The following is a 20164-nucleotide window of genomic DNA, read 5'->3' as shown; positions in this document are numbered from 1 at the left end:
GGGTAAGCTAGAAAATATGGTTCCTAGCCTTGGCTTCCCAGCCATCAGGCTTGAGGGCAGAAGAAGCAAAAGTCCCCTGCTTGGTAGTGATCAGCCTCCTCTCAAATGCAGGGCACTGCAAAAGGGAAGCCCAATATCAAAGGCATTCTGCAGCCTTGGCCCTATGACTGAGTCACATAACCAGAAGGTGGGCCGGGCTTGGGGCACACAAGCCCTGCCTCTGGGCATGGGGCCATCGAAAGATATATATTTTTTCTCCTAAAGAAAGATAATACTTTGTACTAAATCTTTCATTTCTGGAGGAAAACCCAGTTTTCCATTTGTTATAAAGTGATAGTGGAAAATGTTCCACTAGCTTAAAACTCAAAACAACCCAGGTGAAAACAAAGGAAAGAAGGTAGACCCTTGTGGGGCTGGAGAAGAGACAGTGGAGAGAAATGAGGATGAATGGGTACCGTGTCTAACACAGTGAGTCTCAACCAGGATGACATAGCATGCTGGGGTGCCTTGAAATCCTCTCAAGGGTACACAAGGTGTTACACAATGTGAGCACGGTTGGGTCTGCAGACATGATTCACAAGAGTAACCCAGAGATTTCAAAGAGGACTCCACAGTATTAAAAGTATCCTGCCCATCTGGGGTCTTTCTGAGTTCTTTGCAACAGCAGAATTGCTTCGGTATTTTTCGTCAGTGAAAAAAAGAATGAAAACTAAGAGCTGACATTTTTGGCGAGGAACTGGAGTCTGAAAAGGTTGAGATCCACTGATCTAACAGAAGTGGTGGAACCTGGAAACCTCTTCACAGGCCACAGAAGAATATGAGGTGAAGCACGACACAATTCTCCTACACAAGCCCCCTCAGATGGATGAACCCCTGTACATTGACAGGAATTACGCCATGGCCAGGCAGCTCTCTAAATGCAGAGATACTACCTGAGGTGAGCAGCACATTATTGATATGGAGGTTGCTAAGCCTCCACTTGCTTTGGGCAGGGCGAGGAAGGGCAGGTGGACTCCAGGGAGGGGGTTGAGATCCTTGTGCCATTTGGGATTGCAAGATCATAGGAAAGTCAGGCTGGAAGAGACTTCACAGGGTCATATCCATTCCAGCCCCCTGTTCAAGGCAGGATTATCCCTGCTAAACCACCCCAGCCAAGCATCTGTCCAGTCTGCTTTTGGAAATTTCCAAGGATGGAGACTCCACAGCTGCTCTGAGCAGCCTGTTCCACTGTTGGACCACCCTCACAGGCAGAAAGGCCCTCCTCATTGCCAACCTCAATTCCCTCTGCTGCAGCTTGAGACTGTTGCTCCTAGTCCTGTCCTTGTGGTCACAAAGAAAAGCCCATCTCCACATTCTCTCTCATCGCCCTTCAGGGACCAAAACACTGTGATCAAATAAAAAATTCCCTCCAGAAAGCTTCTTCTGCATCACCCAAAGTGTTTCCTGGAATGCCACGCTTCCTGGACAGCCTTACGTTTCCAGGAGGTCTTACTCTGTGTCCTACAGTTGGCCTTACTTATCTTTTTTTACCACGTACTGCCTTCTTAAAACTGGGCATGTCTTTTTCTTGGAGTCATATATATATATATATAGAGAGAGAGAGAGAGAGAGAGAGAGGAATAAATATTTTTGCTTTTTTTTTTTTCTTGGAGGTGTGCAGTAGGCAAGAGATTGCAGTCACTGCTTTTAGGACCTCATTGAGCTTCCAGACCACCCAGGCTGCTTCTGCTCTCTCACAGTCTGCTCTTGTCTTTGCCTCAGAAACTCAAGTTCTCTTATCCAAGCCAAAGAGGAGGCAGCCCTTCACTAAAATCTATACCAGGGGCATGGAGATGGGCATCAAGCTGCATATCACAGATGTTTCTTCTGCCAAAATTCTCTGGAAGGCCATGGTGAGAGTAGGTAGGCACTGTGGGATGCTCTTCTTTTACCAGCAACCAGGCGAGGCTGGGCTTTTAACATCACAATGAGCAATGAGGAGAGGAGTGAACCAGAGGTCTCTATGCTGTTCCCAGGTCCCAGGGATGATACTCATGTAAGCACCATCTATCATCTAAATCAGGGGTGGCCAACCCATAACACACACATCACCAGTGCCACAGGCCGCTTCTACGTGTGGCACGAGGCAGATCGATGAAGGAGTCGGCAGTCCTGTAGCAGATGGGCCGGGGAGCAGAAAGGAGAGCAGCTGATGAGGCAGAGAGAAGAGGCAGGGATCAGAAAACAGTGCAATAGATGGGGCAGGGAGCACAGGACAGGAAGCAGAAAGCAAAGCAGATGATGGAGCAGCGGTACAGGGCAGGAAGCAAAGAGCTGAGCAGGGGTCATAGGGCAGGGAGCAGAAAGCAGACAGCAGTGAGCTGGGCAGTGGCCCTGCCCTTCTGGGGTGAGTCACCTTTGCCCCTACTTTTGACTGCTCCCTTCAGGCAGTGCCTGGGACACGTGGCCTTCTCGTCTACCCCACGTTACGGTAGTGGACGTGGCCCAATCAGGGCTCGCACACCTTCAGCAAGAGGCTCTTTAGTCTGCATCAGAATGACGGCACAGACGGGGGAAAAAGTGCTCCTTTTATGGGCCTTGAAAGCCTTGATGTGCATCGAACAGCCCCTGCCCGTGCTCTGACCCTCCCCCCATCTCTGCTCGTTTCCAGAGGACATTTAGCAAACCCGATTGTCACCCAAGAACAAGCAGGTCAGTAGGGGCTAACGGGGCATCGCCACCTCATAGTTCAGGGATGCCACAAGCATGGTCAGCCTCTGGGCCTGGAACCTGGGAGATGAGGGAGGGGACACAGGGCACAGCTGCAGATAGGGCAGGGAGCAGAAAGCAGAGCAACAGATAGGGCAGGGAGCGCAGTACAGGTTGTCAAGAGGGGCTGGCTATTCCCAGGAGACCTAAAGAAGCCCTGTCCCCAGGGGAATGTAAGAAGCAGAGACATTTTGGTAACAAACCTGCTGCATTTCCACATGTGCCCCCGCCTCCCCATTCCTCTGCAGACCCACATGTCATTGACAAACACTGGGAGCGGCTGATCCACGCTCCACGGTGGTGAATGCCCTCCTGGACAAACCGCACGGGCTCCCTTTGTATGAGGAGCAGTACCAGGGAATCAGGGCTGGAGCCACCTGCCAGGAGCAAATGCGCAGGCTGTATGACCTGGTGCCCAGCTGGGACAGGGGGTGAAGGGCTGGCTCTACCAGGCCTTGAAGGTGCAACACAAGCACCTCGTAGCAGAGCTGGAGAAGTTTTGAGTTTGCCTGCATTTGCAGCTGTATTATGTGCTGAGAGCTGCAGGCTCTGGGAGGGTGCCAACAGCCCCCTGGATGCTGTGCATAGCTGCCGGGCTGAAGAGACCTGGTTTTTGCATTTTTATATGTATATATTTTTTATCCTGGACATTTCAATCAAAAAAAAGTGGTGGAAGTTTTCACTTGTTGGCGTAATAAAGTGTGGGGGGAAGAGGAGTTTCATCTTGGAGAAACTCCCTGGTATCTGATTTTGTGGGGTGGGAGGGTGCAACTTAGGTTAATGCAGCGTGGGCCTTCACAGTGCCTTTCCTAAGCCCACAGATTCTCCTAGGCAGCCTGTGCTGAGAGGAGCTCCTCTACTTCTGAGATTGGAGCTAGGCTGGCTGTCCTGGCTTAGGAGCTGGGCTTATGTCCCCCTGGGCACCTCCCCTTCCAGTCACAGGGATCCCACCCATGCATGGGGACTTCTTCTTAGCCTAATGACCAGCTTGCCTCCCTGACCTGCAGTCACAATCTTTCTGGAGCTCTGCCCAGTGTTCCCTCTCACACAGCCATTATTGCTGGCCTGGTGGCTCCTATCTTTCCGTTCCCTCCATTGCTTTGCTTTGCTCTACCTCTCACTGATTGCAAACCTATTTGCTATTGTAACCCGGGCAGTACTCCAAGAGGTACCCCCTCTCCAGTTGAAGGGATCAAAGCAGGTGCACAAGCGCTGTGGGAGGTGTAGGGACTCTCCTCCCCCTATAGAGCAGAGCCAGACCACCACTGGGGATTTAACCATATACCTTTTAATGAGGGAACAATACTGGGAACATAACCAGTATAAACCAGGGGGTATAGGGGACACTACAATGCCCCAAGGGGCAGGATTCAACGAAGGTTAGACACTTACAATCATTGACAAAAGACAGGGTTAACAAAATATAAAACACAAACAGCAGAGCAAACAATACTGGTTGGGGAAACATAAAAAGGCACAAAATACAAAATGTCAAAGAAATATAGGGCCTAGGTACCTTCGAAGGGGAAAACACAATGGCCCCTTTCCCTGCAAGAAGAACTTCTCCTTGTTAGCTCAGTTACCCCAAGTCACCAAAGCTGGGACTTGAACTCAGATCTCCTCTGTGGCAGGCAGGAACACTGCCACGCAGCCACCAGTGCTTGTACCAGGCTAAGCTGCTAGGGGTCTTGACCTTCCTGGAGCCCCGGCCTCACCCCGAGCTGCCTAGTCTCCGATTGGAGGAGCTGGAAGCCGAGCTGGGAACCTCTCAGATCGCTGCTCAGATCCCTGCTGAAGCGGGAAGCCTCTCCTGCTGGCCACAGCCTCTCGTAGGGGATCCTGGAGCCCAGCAGGAAGCCTCTCCTGCTGGCCACACACCATGCTGCTGAGGGTCCAACTACTGCCTGCAGATCCTGCTCCTTCAGGCTCTTCTGGGACAACTGCTCCCGCCCCGCTGGCCCAGCTCTTGCCAGCTCTTTGAAGCTCCTTCCTTGTGGTCCCTTGCTGGTCTCTTTTCTGAGTCAGCCGTTCTGCCCGTTTTATCCCCCTCCAGGTGACCCAAGGGGCCAATCAGGGGACTTGAGGGGTGAGTCTCTGGGGCCTGATTGGTGAAGAAAGGGAATCCCAAGTCCTCCAATCATCTTTTGCCCTTTCAAAACCCCTGGGCTAGGTCACTGCCAGCTAGCCTGTCACACTGTCTTAAAATCACAGTGCTGGAAGCCCCTGCCCTCAAGGATCCTTGGATTCTTGAAAGCACTGGCAGGTGAAGCAAGGGGGATGGTTTAAGACTCAGAACCAAGTGCGATTGGGAGTCCGTTGTGCCAGAGGCTGCACAGACCTACAGCAAGGGCCTGTCCCTGTCCCAGCAGAGATGGGTTTAATCCATACATCCTACATGGACGTGCCCCCAGCCCCCTCACCATTTTTGCTGCCCTCCACTGGACTCTTTCCAATGTGTCCCCAACCTTTCTGTAGTGCGGGGTCCAAAAGTGGACACAGGACTCCAGATGTGGCCTCACCAGTGCTGACTAGTGCAGCGGAGTCCCCCAGGGCTCGGTCCTTGGGCCCGCACTGTTCAATTTCTTTATCAGCGATTTGGACCACAGGGTGAAAAGCAACCTGTTCAAATTTGCTGATAATACCAAAATTTGGGGTGAGGTGGGCATGCTAGTAGGGAGGGAAAGACTGCAGAAAGACCTGGATAGGTTGCAAGGGTGGACTGACAAAAACAGGATGTGTTTCAATACGGACAAGTGCAGGGTGCTGCACTCGGGCAGTAGTAACCGGCAACACACTTATAAGATGGGAAACTCCCTTCTTGAGAGCACGGAGGCAGAAAGGGATCTTGGAGTCATCGTTGACTCCAAGATGAACGTGGGCCGACAATGCGAGGTCGCAGACGGCAGGGCTAACCAGACCCTACTGTGCATCCACAGGTGCATCTCAAGTAGGGCCAAGGAGGTGATCCTCCCCCTCTACGCGACACTGGTCAGGCCGCGGCTGGAGTACTGTGTCCAGTTCTCGGCACCCCACTTCAAGAGGGATGTGGACAATATTGAGAGGGTCCAGAGGAGGGCCACCCGCATGATCTGGGGACAGCAGGACAGACCCTACAATGAGAGGCTACGGGACCTGAACCTATTCAGCCACCACAAGAGAAGGCTGAGGGGGGACCTGGTGACCGTCTATAAACTCACTAGGGGGGACCAGAACTTCCAATGGAAGTGGTGCTGGCTCCTACCCTGGGGGTCTTTAAGAAGTGGCTCGATGCCTACCTGGCTGGGGTCATTTGAGCCTGGTTTTCCTCCTGCCCAGGCAGGGGGTCGGACTTGAAGATCTACAAGGTCCCTTCCGACCCGACTGCTATGATTCTATGACTAGAGGGGAAGAATCACTTCCCTCAGTCTGCTGGCAACGCTCCTACTAATGCAGCCCAGGATGCTATTAGCCTTCTTGGCAGCAAGGGCACACTGCTGGCTCATATCCATCTTCTTGTCCCCTGTTACCCCCGGAGCCTTTTCTGCAGAGTTGCTGCCCAGCCAGTCACCCCCAGCCTGCACTGGTGAATGGGATTGTTCCCTTTTCAGTGCAGGGCTTTGCACTTGTCCTTGTTGAACCTCATGAGATTCCTTTTGGCCCAATCTTCCAATTTGTCATGGTCACTCTGAATCCTAGCCCTACCCTCCAGCATATCTGCTACTCCCCCCAGCTTGGTGTCATCTGCAAATTTGCTGAGGATGCACTCTGCCATCTTCCAGGTCGTTGATGAAGACATTGAAAAAACCGGCCGCAAGACCAACCCCTGGGGCACTCCATTTGATACTGGCTGTCAACTAGACATTGAGCCATTGATTACTACCCTCTGAGCCCAATGCTGGAGCCAGTTTTCTATTCACCTTCCAGATCATTCATCCAGCCGGGACTTCCTTAGCTTGTCTGTGGGAATACAGTGGGAGACTGTACCAAAAGCCTTGCTAAAGTTAAGGTACACCACATCCACTGGTCTCCTGCATCCACAGAGCCAGTCATCTCATTATAGAAGGCAGTCAGGTTGGTCAGGCATGACTTGCCCTTCGTGAATCCATGTTGACTGTTCCTAATCACCCTTTTCTTCTCCAGGTACTTAGAAATGGATTCCTTGAGGATCTGCTCCATGATTTTTCCAGGGACTGAGGTGAGGCTGACCTACCTATAGTTCCCTGGATCCTCCTTTTTCCCTTTCTTAAATATGGACACTATGTTTGCCCTTTCCAATCATCTGGGACCCCTCCTGATTGCCATGATGCCAATTGCCTCTCCTGATGGCCACTGGCTCTGCAATCACATCAGCCAACTCCCACAGCACCCTTGGGTGCATCCCATATGGCCCCATGGACTTGTACACATTCAGCTTTTCTAGGTAGTCCCTAACCTGTTCTTTCACCAGGTTGCCCCTGCCTTCCTGCTGGCATTCCAGGGAGGGATTGGATTCCCTCACCTTTAGTTGTTTTGGGCTGCGGATCCATGGTCTTCTAGCCGCGAGGGACTTCTGGGCTGGCACAGTCCCCTTGCATAAGAGAGGGATGCAGGTCTAGCCCTGGTACACCTGGGGGTGTGCCGTGTCCTCCGATGACAGTGGTGGTGGTCAGGCAGGGTGCTGAGGAAGGGGTCAGCTACTAGAGTGGCTTCCTTCCTTTTCTATAGAGGTAGGCTGAAACCAAATGCTTAACTATGTACAATTTATTACAAGAATAAATACAGACACTTAATATAAAACACAGAATATTTATAAGGCTTAAACTATATATAATATTCCACAATTCACATATAATACCAAATATGAACCAAATAACTTACAACCTATACAACACAATTAACACATAGGAATATTAACCTATATAACCCAAGTAAATTAACAATAATATTTATTTAAACCTTTACAAATAACAATACCAATTTACACATTGAGACATTAAAACACATAAACCATATAAATCCCCTTAAAGAATACCCCTAGCTATATAGCCCTTAACACAACAACCACAAAATAGGGAGTGTGCTAAGCCCCTCCCCTTTACAGCCCTGGGACATGGACACACCCCTCCCACAATGGTGGGTGGAGGCAGCAGACCCTCCCCACCCATATCAGCCTCCCCTGCAAGGCCCAATTCCCCAGCAACTCATGCTTCTTCTCTGGAGAAGTCAAGGCTCATTCCCTGGTGGCCGATCCCGCAAGAGCCTCTCCCGAGTGACGCCTTCGGCTTTCCTCGACAGCCTGGCACCCCGCACTGGGCACCCAGGGCTCTTTCTCTCTCGCGGGAGCCAAGCCCTTGCAGGCTCCGACCCCCCGGTCTCACACTGCAGGTACTCCCCTTTCCCAGGCGCTGCTCTGGGCACCGGGGCTCTTTTAGTTAAAGGCGGAGCCGCACTGCAGGGCTCCGGTCACTCGACCTAGGGCTGAGGCTAACGTGAGCAGCCATGAGCTGCTTCCAAGGTGGTTCTCTGTGCACGAACCTGTGCACCGGGTGAAGCCCGAGCAGTCGCAAGCTGCTTCTAGGGCCCGACTCTCCGTGTGCTAGTCTGCTCGCTGTGTGGGGCCCGAGCAGCCTCGAGCTGCTCCCAGAGCCAGCTCTCTGCATGCCCATCTGCACTCCGACTGCCCAGCCACTTTCTGGGTTCGCAGGCTCAAGCCGCCTCGAGCGGCTCCTAGAGCCTGATCCCTATGTGCTGATTTGCGTACCACTGAAGCTCAAGGATGGCCATCTCTGGAGCTCCTCTCTCCTCGCCATCCCTCCCCTCTCTCTGCAGCCTGCTGAGCACACTCCGCTTTTATACTCTTCAGGGGCTTCAGCCCCGGTGTTCTCCAGCCCTGGCTGGCGCGGCTCCGATTCAGGTCCAGCTGCTCCTTGCCCCCTCCCTTTGGAAAAGGGTGGGACATTGCTTCCCTTGTGCTGCCTCCGGATTGGGGGGTGGGCTCCACCAATGAAACGGCAGACCCTCGATCCTGGGATTCAACCCAAGCTCCAAAAAGGTAAGCCTGCTACACAGGGAATGCCCGGCTCTGGCACTGACAGACTGTGTCGGGGGTACAGACATGCAGGAAAGGGTTCATTAGTTCAGCACCTGGGATGGAAGATGCTGCCAGGAACTTCTTGTAAACCCTTTGTAAGCGAAAGGTTACCACTGCCTGCTTTCACTTTCCCTTTGGATATTATTTATTGCGTTGCAGAAAGCAAGCAACAAAAAGAGAGAGAGAGAGAGTAATAAAACAATAACTTCCATGTTTCTCTGCTGAGAGAAACTTTGGTGTGATTCAGGCTCTGAGAGGCACAGGAGCTCTGAGAGGTGCAAGTTGCTGCTCTTTGGAGGTGGCCAGCTGTTTTGGAGGAGCTGCCACATACCATTAGGTCCTGCCAAGCTGAGCGCTCGTGGAGGAGAACCTCCTCTGACCAGGGACAGGAAAGATCGAAAGAGCATTGATAAAAGAGCTCTGGTAAGGAGGAAGGCCATGGGAGGAGGGGGGGATGAAACCAGAAGGGAAGGAGCAGGGAGATGCTGTCTAGGAAGGTAGGATGCTTTTGCCCTCATCACAGAGAAAGGACATTCGATGATTTTGGGATTTTTTCCTCTGCTGTGGAGGAGCGAGGCAGGCCAGCGGAGCAATTTGAGCAGGTGGCTGGGAGTCAGGGCTCATTTCCTGACTCAGTGTTTTATTTATGCCCATGTGCTAAAAGAGACAGGTGTCCATCACTAGGGCTGGGGGATTACAGTGTTTCTGAGCTGTTTTCAGACTCTCACTGCTAGAGAAAGACAAAGTCACAACAACAGTGATCACAGTCTCCATCCACATGGAAAAAATAGGAAGCAGGCTTGTCTCTCTGTACTGTATTTGCCCAAGAACCCAATCCATTCTGAAGTTTCTTAGTGCTTTTGTTCTGTAAATAAGAGCAGAGATGAAGCAGGACTTATTTGATGGCCAAGTTTGGTAAAGAAGTAACCCAGCATCTCTGAAAGCCTGAAGTGGGCGGTGGGTTTCTCGGGTTCAGGGCAAAGGGCAGGATGGAAACATGAAAGACCCAGAGCAGCTCTGCCTCCTTGCTGTTGCCCAGGTGCATCTGGCTGAGAAACAATGGCCTCGAAGATGCTGATGGAGCAGCCTCTGTGCCTGGTGGGGAACGGCACCAATGGAGAGCTAGAAGTGAAGCCAAAGGCCCTGGAGATCCTGTATGGCATCACCCAGCCCGTGGTGGTGGTGTCCATTGTGGGGCTGTACCGCACTGGCAAGTCCTATCTCATGAACCAGCTGGCCGGCAAGAAAAGAGGTGAGGTGTTAGTTGCCTTCTTCTCTGGAGCCCTTTCTCTTCCTCTCCTTTCTGGGAACAGCAGTGAAACCTCCTGTATTCCTAGTGCATCTGTGATTCTAACCCATCTCTCCTCTTGTCCCAGGCTTTCCTTTGGGCTCCACTGTCCAGTCGCAGACCAAGGGCATCTGGATGTGGTGTCTTCCCCACCCCCGGCTCTCAGACTACACCCTGGTGCTGCTGGACACAGAGGGGCTGGGTGACGTGGAGAAGGTGCGTCATAGTGTCATGGAGGGGTACCAGGTGTGATGGTGGCATTGCTTTCCTTGTGGTTTTTTCTTCCAGGGCAACACAAAGAATGACAACCAGATCTTTGCGCTGACTGTGCTCCTCAGCAGCACTCTGGTATATAACAGCAAAGGCACCATTGATGAGTATGCCATGGAGCAGCTGCAGTATCCTTTCAGTGGGGCAGGTGTTGGGGGTGCTACGTTTCCACAGTGGGGCCCAGGGCCTGGCAGTTCAATTGTAGCCCTCTTTGATAGCGGGTTTGTCACCACCTGCTTACATTCCTCAGCCCCTGTGACCAGCTTTGTGACCACACTGTCTGAGCACATCAAGGTCAAGGCCCAGGAAGGGGAGGAGGATGAGGAAGGCTGCCAGTTTGTTCGCTTCTTCCCCTGCTTCATCTGGGCAGTGAGAGATTTCACTCTGGAGCTGAAGATCAATGAGCACCTGGTGACAGAGGATGACTACTTGGAGAATGCACTGAAATTTAAGAAGGGTAAGACCCGGACTTGCTCCTCTCCTTGCTGCTGTGGAGCACTGTGGTAATGTTTACTATGGGTAGGAGAAGCAGGCAAGCCTTTGACTGGGGCTGTGTCCTGAGACAGGGCTCTGTAAAAATGGCACGTGGGGTTTCCACATTCCTGGTGCTTACAGCTCAAATCCACAAGCTCAAGAAAGGCAGGTTTCAGGGTTTTGCTACCTGTTGACCTTTGGATGTCAGAGCAGGTAGAGAGCTCCTGCAGGAGGAATTCTGATCTCAGATACAACCGGGCAAACCTGGGGTCTTCAGATTGTGCCTCCAAAGGCTGCTGTCCGACTGGGATGGCTGCAAGGGGCGTGTTTGACATGCACCCGTTTCTGAGATGCTGGGATCTTTCACCAGCCTCATCCCGACACCCAACGTGCCAAGTCCTCTGTGTATGCAAGGCCTCACTGGTTTTTTTCGGTCCTCAGCTTACACAAGAGCAAGCAAACAAAGGGGGGGAGGGGAAGCAGCTGCGTTAATGCAGTTTCCTCATGCCTGTCACAACTTTCAGGTCCTTGCCTCATGAGCTGCAAGGTTTAACCACTGACAGCATTTTGCTTCCATTTCTCAGCTTTGGTTTAAGAAAGCAAATTTGTTTCCAGCTCTGATTAACCAAAAGTTCTTTAAAATGCAAGAATGCAGAGTTTTTCCCTGGTTGTATGGGTTTGGTACCTGGCTAGGAAGGTGCCAGTTGCAGGCCTCCACCCATTCACTGTACTGCCATCCCACCACCGCAGGGCTTGCAGCCCTGCATACCACAGCTGTCTGGCATGCTTGTAAAGGGCTGGGGTCCAAAAATGCTGCCCTTCTTCAGCTTGGCAAGGCAGAATCCTGTTGGCCTAGTAGGTGAGAGGCAGAATTTGGCCCCTGGCCCAGGGGCTGTCATTCTTAGCCCAGGGGAAACCCAAGGTCCTGACTGCCTCAGGGTGTTTCTGACAGGGAGGGGCTGTGGAGCGGTTAGGACATCAAGCAGCCACTCCGGAGGCAGGAGGGAGCCTTGCTCTGGACTCTTGTTAAAGGCAGCTGTAAATGGGTATCAGGTTGTTCAGGCCAGGGAGCCAAAGGTGATTGGGCAGGATGGTAGCTACTTCACTCCCTTGTGTACAGTTGACTGCAGGAGCCAGCCGCCTTATGCTAGGCAGCTGGGCTGTTTGGCTCAGGCAGACCGGGGTCTGTGCGTGGACTCAGTGGTTTATTTTGGTGCAAATAAAGTCTCTCCTGTTCCTTGGCATGCCGTGCAGCTGTTACAAAGGGCGCTTTGGCATACAACCTGCCACGTGAGTGCATAAAGAGCTTCTTCCCCACCCGCAAGTGCTTCGTCTTTGTCCAGCCAGCCCCTGCGAAAGATATCAGCCAACTCGAGTTGCTCCCCGAGAGCTCCCTGGACCCACAGTTCCTGGAAAAGACCCGCCACTTCTGTCAGCACGTCCTCCAGAGTTCACCGGTCAAGACCGTGAAAGGAGGGCATCCAGTCAGCGGGCAAAGTAGGTTGGCCATTGGATGGATTGATTGCAAATATCCCTGTATGGTGCTAAAGAAATTACCTTGGAAGGTGGTGAGATCTGTAAGCAAGGATCTGCCTAAAGATCCCACATTGGTGGTTTCCTAGGCTGAAGGTTTGGTAGTGTAACACGCTGAAAGAGGAGGAAAGATGATACGTTGGTTAGCCTAGGGATGGGACACAGTGTTCAGCTGAGCCCACTGAGAAATGCACGGGAAGGGCTTTCACTTCGGTGACGCTGGCTCTCCCCTCCTCTCTTCCAGTGTTGGGCTCATTAGTTCAATGCTACGTGGAGACCCTCCGCAGCGGGAAGGTGCCCTGCATGGACAACGCTGTGGTTGCTCTGGCAGCCCTAGAGAACGAGGCAGCTGTTCAGGAGGGGTTGGCTCACTACATATCCCAGATGAAGCAGCTGAAATTCCCAGTGGACCAGGAGGAGCTCTCCGAGAAGCACGGGGAAACCATGGCAGGGGCTCTTGGTGTTTTCATGGATCGTTCCTTCAGGGATGAAGGACAGAAGTATCTGCAGAAGCTCAAGGTAACTGTACAGGCCTCCCTGTTCTGTCTCTGCTTTCCGGCAGGTTTCCACCCTCCCTGGCACAGACCTTTTGAGTTGGTACTATTATGTCTCCATGTAAAGTGCAGTTCCTGGGGCAGCATTTTTTGCTTTCATAATATTAGTCCTATTCAAAGCAGCCCATAAAAGATTCTGCTTATTTGGCTGCTGTTGCCATAAGAGCATCTCCTGGTGTCTGAATCAGCTTCTAGGTAACCATCATCACCTGAGCATGGCACCTGTACCACATCCACAGCAAAGCCATGGTCTTCTGATAGGTCTCTCTGTTTTTTTGATTAGGATGGCATAAAGGAAAATTATGGAAAGCTGCTGGGAAAGAATGAAGTTGCCTCCAAGGATGCCTGTTTTGCCCTCCTGGAAGAGCTCTCAGCCCCCATGCAGAAGCGACTCAGTGACAACGTATACAATCAGCCTGGTGGGTATGAAGCCTACATCAGAGACCGGAACCAGGTGGTGGAGGATTTCCGCAAGAAACCCAAAAATGGGGTCAAGGTAAGTTTGTCCACCTGCCTCCAACTCTCCTCTTGGCTACAAGCCCTGTGAGGTTCTTGTTATCAGCATATTCATACGTTCTTAAAAAAATGCAGTGCTGTGCTATGCAATCTCTCATCCCTAGGTAGAGGATGTTTTGGAGCAGTTCTTGGTTAGTAAGAAGGCAGAGGCAGAAGCTGTACTGAAGTTTGACACACTGATAACTGATATGGAAAAGCACTTGGCCGGTACATTGTGGTAAAAGGGTTTGAGGCTCCTGGTCTAATATATTTTCTAATTTCTCCTCTTACCTTCTATATATTAGGAGTGAAATCATGCAGAAGCTCACAAGAACTGCGTACACTCTCATATTTACAGGCTGCAATGTACTCTAAATATGAGTAGTTTGTGATTGTGGTACTTGTAGAATCCCGCAGGGGGGTTGAGGGCAGAGCTGGGACTAGCTGGCTGCTTTGGGAGTTGTCTACAGTGTGGATCAGTGTCTCCGCCCCCCAGACATGAGGTCCCTGAGTGCATCCCACCCTTCCACCTTCACAGGCACCCCCCAAACCTGGAAATACGCCTGTAAAGCTGGTCCAGGCTCCTGTCTGGCAGCTGCTCTCAGGCATGCTAACGACCCAATGTCCTCAAGCAGTCCCACTAACCTGTTTCTGATTTTAGAACAAGCCAAAGTTGAAGGGAGTTCAATTGGGGTTGGGAAGTGCTGGTAGGCAGCTGCATCCACATGGGGAAATCATGGCTGATTATAGTTTAAACATTTTTTAAACTCTTCTTCCTAACACAAAGATGGGAAGCAAAAAGCTGAGTTGCTGGAGCAGCAGCGGAGGGCAGAGGAGGAGAGGAGGATGCGAGCAGAGCAGCTGGTGAAAGACCAGGAGCGCAGCTTCCAGGAGTACCAGAGACAGCTGGAAACCAAGCTGGCAGAAGAGGCTGCCACCATGAAAAAGGAGGCCCAGAAGGCCCTGGAGTGCAAGCTGAAGGAGCAGGGGGAGCTGCTACAGCAAGGGTTTAGGGAGAAGTCCATGCTGATGGAGCAGGAGATTTCCACCCTGAAGAGGGAAATCAACTCAGTCAGGGAGCAAGATTTTGTCAGTCTGGCAAAAAACATGCTAAAGGTGTTTAGCATCGTCTATGATATATGCACCTCTGATGATAACTCCCCCTTCCAATCCAGGAGCCAGGCCAGAGAGAAAACTAGGAAGCCCAAATGACACTGAGCATGAGCCCTGACTTGCACTTGGTTCCTCATCTTCCTTTGCACATTTTGCTTGGTTATTGGAGGAAAATGCTTCACGTGGCAATAAAATGGCACTAGCTGGACCCCATTTGCCTGGAGTCATTATTCCTAGAGTGGGGGGGTCAAGGGATGTAGCAACATTGCCATGGGCTAATGCCTGCAGGACAGAAAGGGTCAAGTGATGAAGACAGACTAGCACCAAGACCACTAGAGATGAGGTTGCTCCAGCCCTCCCCCGAGGCAGAAGCAGTGTAGCCATGTTTGCCTGAACAAGACGCTCTGTAAAAAAGAAGGGGGTGCCCTCCTATATGGGGGCTGCCCCTGCTCAGAGCTGGCACAGGTGGCACAAGTCAGATGGTATAGCCATGCCCATCAACCACCTGCTTGGTGGCAGCCTGACACCTGCTTAAGTGTTTGTAACACCTGTAACATCTCTGTAGCTGTTCTGGTTTGACTGGGAGGTGCAGAAGTGCCCGCTGGTGTTTCCAGGCTATGCCTGTCACCTGCTGCAGAGGCAAGATGTTTCATGGGTGATGGAAGACCAAAATTCCTGCTATCTTGCTGTGTGATAAGAGGGCCATAAAGGCGCCTCTCTTGCCAAAAGAGCCACCATCAGATCTCACTTTCATGCCTCATTAAATGAATCCATCAGCAGAGGCAAGGCAGTTTTGTAAATGTGGGTGCCTCGGCTGGACAGTTGTGCTTGAGGTTTGTCTGCAGAAAGTACGGTCAGGGTCCCTCCTGCCTCCTCCAGTCAAATGTCTCCCTGCGGAAGGAGGAATTTGGGGCCGGTGGGCAGGGGTCAAGACATGGCTTCACTGTTTTATAAGTACCAAAATGGGTAATAGTTAAATAACCTTACAAGTGTTCCCTGTTTAGGAAAGGGCCCTGTGCTGGCTCACAGGGTTGGTGGTACAGATGGCTCCATCATGATCTTTCAGGGACCCAGGCCTGACTTTGTTCAGATAGCCACCGCCTGTGGGCCTTGCCCTCCTGCCTCTATCCCACCTTTGTCCGGGTGTGTCTGCCATGTAACCACGCAGACCTGTGGTTCCTGCTTGTGTTCTGCTTCTCTGCCTCTGTGACAGCTAGCAGCGGCCCTTAAACAGTCACATATGTTACTGTGAATTAGGAACTAGACAAGCAAGAGGAAAGACAATGAGCCACATTCCTGTTTTGCTTTCCAGACTCAGCAGTGCTATAAAAGCTATGATGGGTCCCTGTGAATTTCTTTCTCATAGTGACTGGGGGTCCAGCATGGATAAGCAAGTAGCACGGCAGATACTTGCTGGACCTTTGGCTTGGGGACTCACAGGCTGAGAGAGGAGAGATGTGCTAGAGAGGCTGGACAGGCCTTTGCACCACAATGGGCTGTGATGTGCCTGTTGGCCTCACAAAGGGACCTGTCACCAGGATATCTACTGCCCACCTGGAAGGAGGGACATTTCAGATTTCCAGTCCAAGAAGCTCCTCTCACCCCTGGGGGTTGGGTAGTTCCCTACCTCACCCCACCATGTTGTGCAGTCCGCCTCACAAGCTTGCACTCTCTGCACGTGAGCAAGCCCAGCAGCACGTAGGTGTGCGTGACATGCACTTGGAGTCGTGCTACCCTCTGACGCCAGCAGGTGCCTCTAAATCCATGGATCAATCACCAAGCACCAGGCTCCTGGGATCAATAGCTGCTCTCCCTGGGCTGTGCCAGCCAGAGCTGTTTGCTCAGGGATTGCTCAGCGGCTGGATAGATCCACAGTGACAGTGAGGCTGGAGCTCGCTGCCTTTCTGCAGGTGGGAAGGCAGGTGGAAGGACAGAGCCAAGCTCTGTTTTGCCTCAGGGTCAGCGAGGAGGGAGAGACGCCCCCTCAGCATGGATGTGTACTTCATCTTTATGCTCCTGGAGGGCCTCTTGGCCGTAGCCATCATCTGCACCAACCTGCTGGTGTGTGCCACTCTCTGCCTTCACAAGGAGTTGCGCTGTGTCACCAACTACCTGCTCGGGTGCCTGGCAGTGGCTGACCTGGGGGTGGGGGCCCTGGCCGTCCCCTTCTCCATGGTGCTGGGCATGGAGTACACCTTGTGCTTCTACAGCTGCCTCTTCCTCACCTGCTTCCCCCTGGTCACCACCCAGTTCTCCATCCTCCTGCTGCTGCTCATCGCCGTCAATGCCCACTTGAAAATCAGGCTCCCCAACAGGCAAGTGCATGAGGTGTCCTGGGGGAGGGGGTTAACCCCATGTGGCAGGTGGCACTGAGGCTTCTCAACGATGGTCTGCAGTCCCACTGGGCAATGGCAAAGAAGATGGGCTTTGCTCCTGGAAGCAGCCAAGGATTAAGGGCTCAGCTTCATCCCGTTGGCAGTGCTGCCAGCCCTAAGGGTTTTCTGCCCTGTGGCAGCTTGGGTGGAAGTTTCTGCCTTGGTATCTACAGTGGGAGGGTCCTCACCCAGTCCCATAGGTACTAGGGTATCCTGGGACATTACAAGGTCCCTTCATTCAGGACCGGGGGGGGTCCACTCACATGCTGGGATGACAGCAGGGGGTGCTGGCCCATGTGACCTTGCTCTTTCGTTGACAGCTATGCCATATACGTGAAGAAAGGGCGGGTGCTGGTTATTGTGGGCTTCTGCTGGCTGTTCTCCATCCTGATTGGCCTCTCCCCTATGATGGGCTGGAACCGTCTGGAGCACTACAGGGAGGTTAACAAGACCATGGGCTTCAGCCTCCCCTTAGAGAGGGCTGCCTTCATCCTCATCAGCCGCGACTTGCCTTACAGCACCTTCCTCTCCAAGGTCCAGCCAGGCAATCACAGGGACTCCAACTCCAGTGAGACCCCAGACAGGCACCTGGGGCGCTGCTCCTTCACATCTGTCTTCTCACCTGAGTACCTGGTCTATTTTGTCTTCTTTGCATGTACCCTGCTGCCACTAGGCGCCATGCTGGGCATCTATGCTGACCTCTTCCGGGTGGTCCGTGGGCACTTCCTGGCCCAGCCACTCCGGGTGGCCAAGAAAGGGGAGCTGCAGATGGCAGGAACCCTCTTCCTCTTGGTCAGTGTTTTCTGTGTCTGCTGGATTCCACTGCATGTCATCTACAGCGTACGCCTGCTGTGCCCCCGCTGCCGGACCTATGAGTCATTGGAGCGCCTGGCTGTCATGCTCTCCCACCTGAACTCGCTGGCCAACCCACTGGTCTACACCATGAGGAAGAAGGACTTTGGCTTGGCACTTCGATCTGTCTTCCTCCGCTACATCCTGTGGTGGCCCCAGCTGCAGGCTTGCCACACCCCCAAGGCTAAGGTCTATCCCCAGGGGTGAATCAGGAGTTCTTCACAGAACTAGACCTGTAGGGACATTATGACCGAAGCAGCAGTAGATAAAAAGGACCAAGCTCATCAGCGTTCTTTATCCCCTTGCGATCATGAGACCCCTCATTGCACGCTTATTTCTTAGTGCACCAGAGGAGGAGCTCCCTGTTTCATTTGTAAGGCGAAGGGACTAGGAAATGCATCTTCTGACCCCCAAGCCATCTGTCGTCTGTCTTTAAACATTCAATAATTTCCCAGGTGGGGAATGGGCTTTCTTCTCCTCTCTATATGCGTTTGGCAGTATTGGCTGTGGTGCTGAGCATCTCACTGGATCAATCCTAATGTTATCATGCTGACATCATTGTTTTATGATATCGCACTTATCTCTAGCCACGGCTTCGAGATCTTTATTTGACTTCTCCCAGTTTGTGGGTTTGAGATATTGAGCCGCACCAGCCGAAATGAGAAGAGAGTTCATATGTGATAAGACTGAAGTGGGGAGATCACAGCTGCACACAAAGCAGATATTGAGTGGTAGCAGTGGGCAGAGGGGTATTGACGATGCAGCCGTAAAGTGGATAATGGGCACTGATGATTGTCAATAAAACTGCCGTTTAAATGTAAGCTTCAGCATGGTTTTGCATCTTTGAAGATCTATACAATAAAAAGGGTAAAGTGAATACTTTGTGTCCTGGGTGATGAATAAGCATTGGGAAAAGCAGGGAAGCAAAGCTGTGTTTTCTATGACCATGAGGCAGTGGGACAGGGCAGGGGGCAAGGAAACTGGGTACCTGGAAGCACTAGCTGGCCCAGCAGATAGAGAAGATGTAATGAGTTCACCTGCAGGTGACAGGTTCCAGTTTGAGTTCTGGCTGTTCCCACCTACCTGCTGCTTTCTGTCCCTCTGGTGCAATGGCACAGGGGGTCTCCCTTCCATCTGTTTTGGCCCTGTACGTCCATGATGTAGTTGGGGCTGGTCCCACCTTGAGCAGGGGGTTGGACTAGACTTCCAGCCCTCATTTTCTATGATTCTGTGATGTTGCAGCGAAGTGCTGTGGTGTCGCAATGAGAAGCAGCCTGCCTGGCAGTAGACCTAGGACAGTACAACCTATGACAGCATAGGAATCCCAGGAGGAGCTGCTGTGGTGACAGGTTAGCATTATGTGGGCACGTTTACACGAGGTGCTTACCGCGCATTAGCCTAATAACACTGCGCAATAGTGGAGTGGTCAAAAACCATGTTAATAGCCTACTGCGCCACATTACTAGGTTAACGCGCAATAAGTGTCACAAAATAACCATGTGCTGGCATTACTGTGCAGTAACTCTAGTTACTGCATATTTAGTCAGTACTTCATGAAGTAACTCTAGCTACTGCAAACGTAGTTAGTAGTTAAGTAACTCTAGTTACTGTGAATTCAGTTAGCTCTTGTTACCCTAAACGTATTTGGTACTTCGTGAAGTAACTCTAGTTACTGCCCATTCACTTAATACTTCATTAAGTCACTCTAGGTACTGTGAATTTAGTTGGTACTTTGCTAAGTAACTCTAGTTACCATGCATTCAGTTAGTACAGGGGCAGACAATTATTTTGGGTGGAGGGCCGCTTACTGAGTTTTGGCAAGCCATCGAGGGCCACATGACAAGCAGCCACGGGCAGATTAATATTGATTTTCTTAATTTTGGGGGGGCCCCGTGGGCCGGATAAAATGGCCTGGCAGGCTACATCTGGCCCCTGGGCCGCATTTTGCCCACCCCTGAGTTAGTATGTTATTAAACAAGTATTAGACTATGGTGCATTAATGAACATGTAGATGCCCACTGTGTGCAGAGCAGCGGCCAGAAACTTCCCCTCTCCAAGTCCAGCCGCTGTGACATCATAGCTAACCACCGTGACGTCACACCCAGGAAAGGGGAAAGGTCCGGTCCCTCTCGCTGACGCACTGCCGCCCCCCCGCGGCGAACAGGCGCTACTGCCGGCGCCATATTCCGCCCCTCCGGCGCCGCTTCCGCCCCACGCGCACGCACTTCCGCTCTGCAGCGCCCTCCTTCTTCCAGCCCGCGATTGGGCGGCAGGGGCTCTCGCGCGGCCCCATTGGCTGAGCCGCTGTCGCGGGGCAGGGAGCCCCTGTGTCGTGCGGGCGGGCGGCCCCGTGCGCTTCCTTTCCCTGCCCGGCAGCGCTAGCAGCGGCCGCAAGGTGAAAGCGAGCGGGCGG

General features: G+C 52.2%; 3 protein-coding genes and 1 pseudogene across 6 annotated transcripts in view; all 4 read left to right on the top strand.

Annotated features, from left to right (window-relative positions):
- LOC102385738 overlaps positions 1–3251 on the top strand; it is an 11545-nt pseudogene extending 8294 nt beyond the window's left edge.
- Positions 3252–8700: 5449 nt separating this feature from the next.
- On the top strand, positions 8701–14732 carry LOC102385329 (guanylate-binding protein 1-like). 4 transcript variants are annotated; one of them, XM_025194595.1, is made up of 11 exons: positions 8705–8758; positions 9045–9220; positions 9837–10049; positions 10174–10301; positions 10374–10483; positions 10619–10812; positions 12084–12326; positions 12607–12881; positions 13200–13412; positions 13537–13639; positions 14199–14732. In XM_025194595.1, the coding sequence occupies exons 3-11, from the start codon at positions 9857–9859 to the stop codon at positions 14621–14623; spliced, it is 1884 nt and encodes a 627-aa protein (XP_025050380.1). In that variant the 5' UTR covers positions 8705–8758; positions 9045–9220; positions 9837–9856; the 3' UTR covers positions 14624–14732. The 4 variants fall into 4 exon arrangements, with proteins under 4 accessions (XP_006038165.1, XP_025050380.1, XP_014382502.1 ...); XM_006038103.3 differs by lacking the exon at positions 9045–9220 and having other exon boundaries at positions 8701–8758; XM_014527016.2 differs by lacking the exon at positions 8705–8758 and having other exon boundaries at positions 8804–9220.
- A 1781-nt stretch (positions 14733–16513) lies between these two features.
- On the top strand, positions 16514–17958 carry LOC102368757 (adenosine receptor A1-like). The gene is made up of 2 exons (XM_006038120.1): positions 16514–16839; positions 17220–17958. Exons 1-2 carry the CDS (start codon positions 16514–16516, stop codon positions 17956–17958), a joined length of 1065 nt encoding a protein of 354 aa, XP_006038182.1.
- Positions 17959–19994: 2036 nt separating this feature from the next.
- The window catches only part of RPS19 (ribosomal protein S19), a 4728-nt gene continuing 4558 nt past the window's right edge, over positions 19995–20164 (top strand). The window contains exon 1 of the mRNA XM_025194574.1: positions 19995–20146. The gene's annotated coding sequence lies outside the window, so the exon portion shown is untranslated. The remainder of the gene's footprint in view (positions 20147–20164) is intronic.

The sequence above is a fragment of the Alligator sinensis genome, unplaced genomic scaffold (genome assembly GCF_000455745.1).
Source record: "Alligator sinensis unplaced genomic scaffold, ASM45574v1 scaffold1575_1, whole genome shotgun sequence".
NCBI classification, from domain to species: Eukaryota; Metazoa; Chordata; order Crocodylia; family Alligatoridae; genus Alligator; species Alligator sinensis.
This window is presented reverse-complemented; position numbering and strand designations above follow the sequence as displayed.

What these genes read in the sequence shown, in the direction of transcription:
- LOC102385329 (XM_006038103.3), top strand. Translation starts at nt 9,857, where the DNA reads ATGGCCTCGAAGATGCTGATGGAGCAGCCTCTGTGCCTGGTGGGGAAC. An exon ending in GCATCCAGTCAGCGGGCAAA is followed by an intron (nt 12,327 to 12,606) that starts GTAGGTTGGCCA and finishes CCTCTCTTCCAG; the next exon opens with TGTTGGGCTCATTAGTTCAA. An exon ending in TATGGAAAAGCACTTGGCCG is followed by an intron (nt 13,640 to 14,198) that starts GTACATTGTGGT and finishes CCTAACACAAAG; the next exon opens with ATGGGAAGCAAAAAGCTGAG.
- LOC102368757 (XM_006038120.1), top strand. Translation starts at nt 16,514, where the DNA reads ATGGATGTGTACTTCATCTTTATGCTCCTGGAGGGCCTCTTGGCCGTA. An exon ending in AAAATCAGGCTCCCCAACAG is followed by an intron (nt 16,840 to 17,219) that starts GCAAGTGCATGA and finishes TTTCGTTGACAG; the next exon opens with CTATGCCATATACGTGAAGA.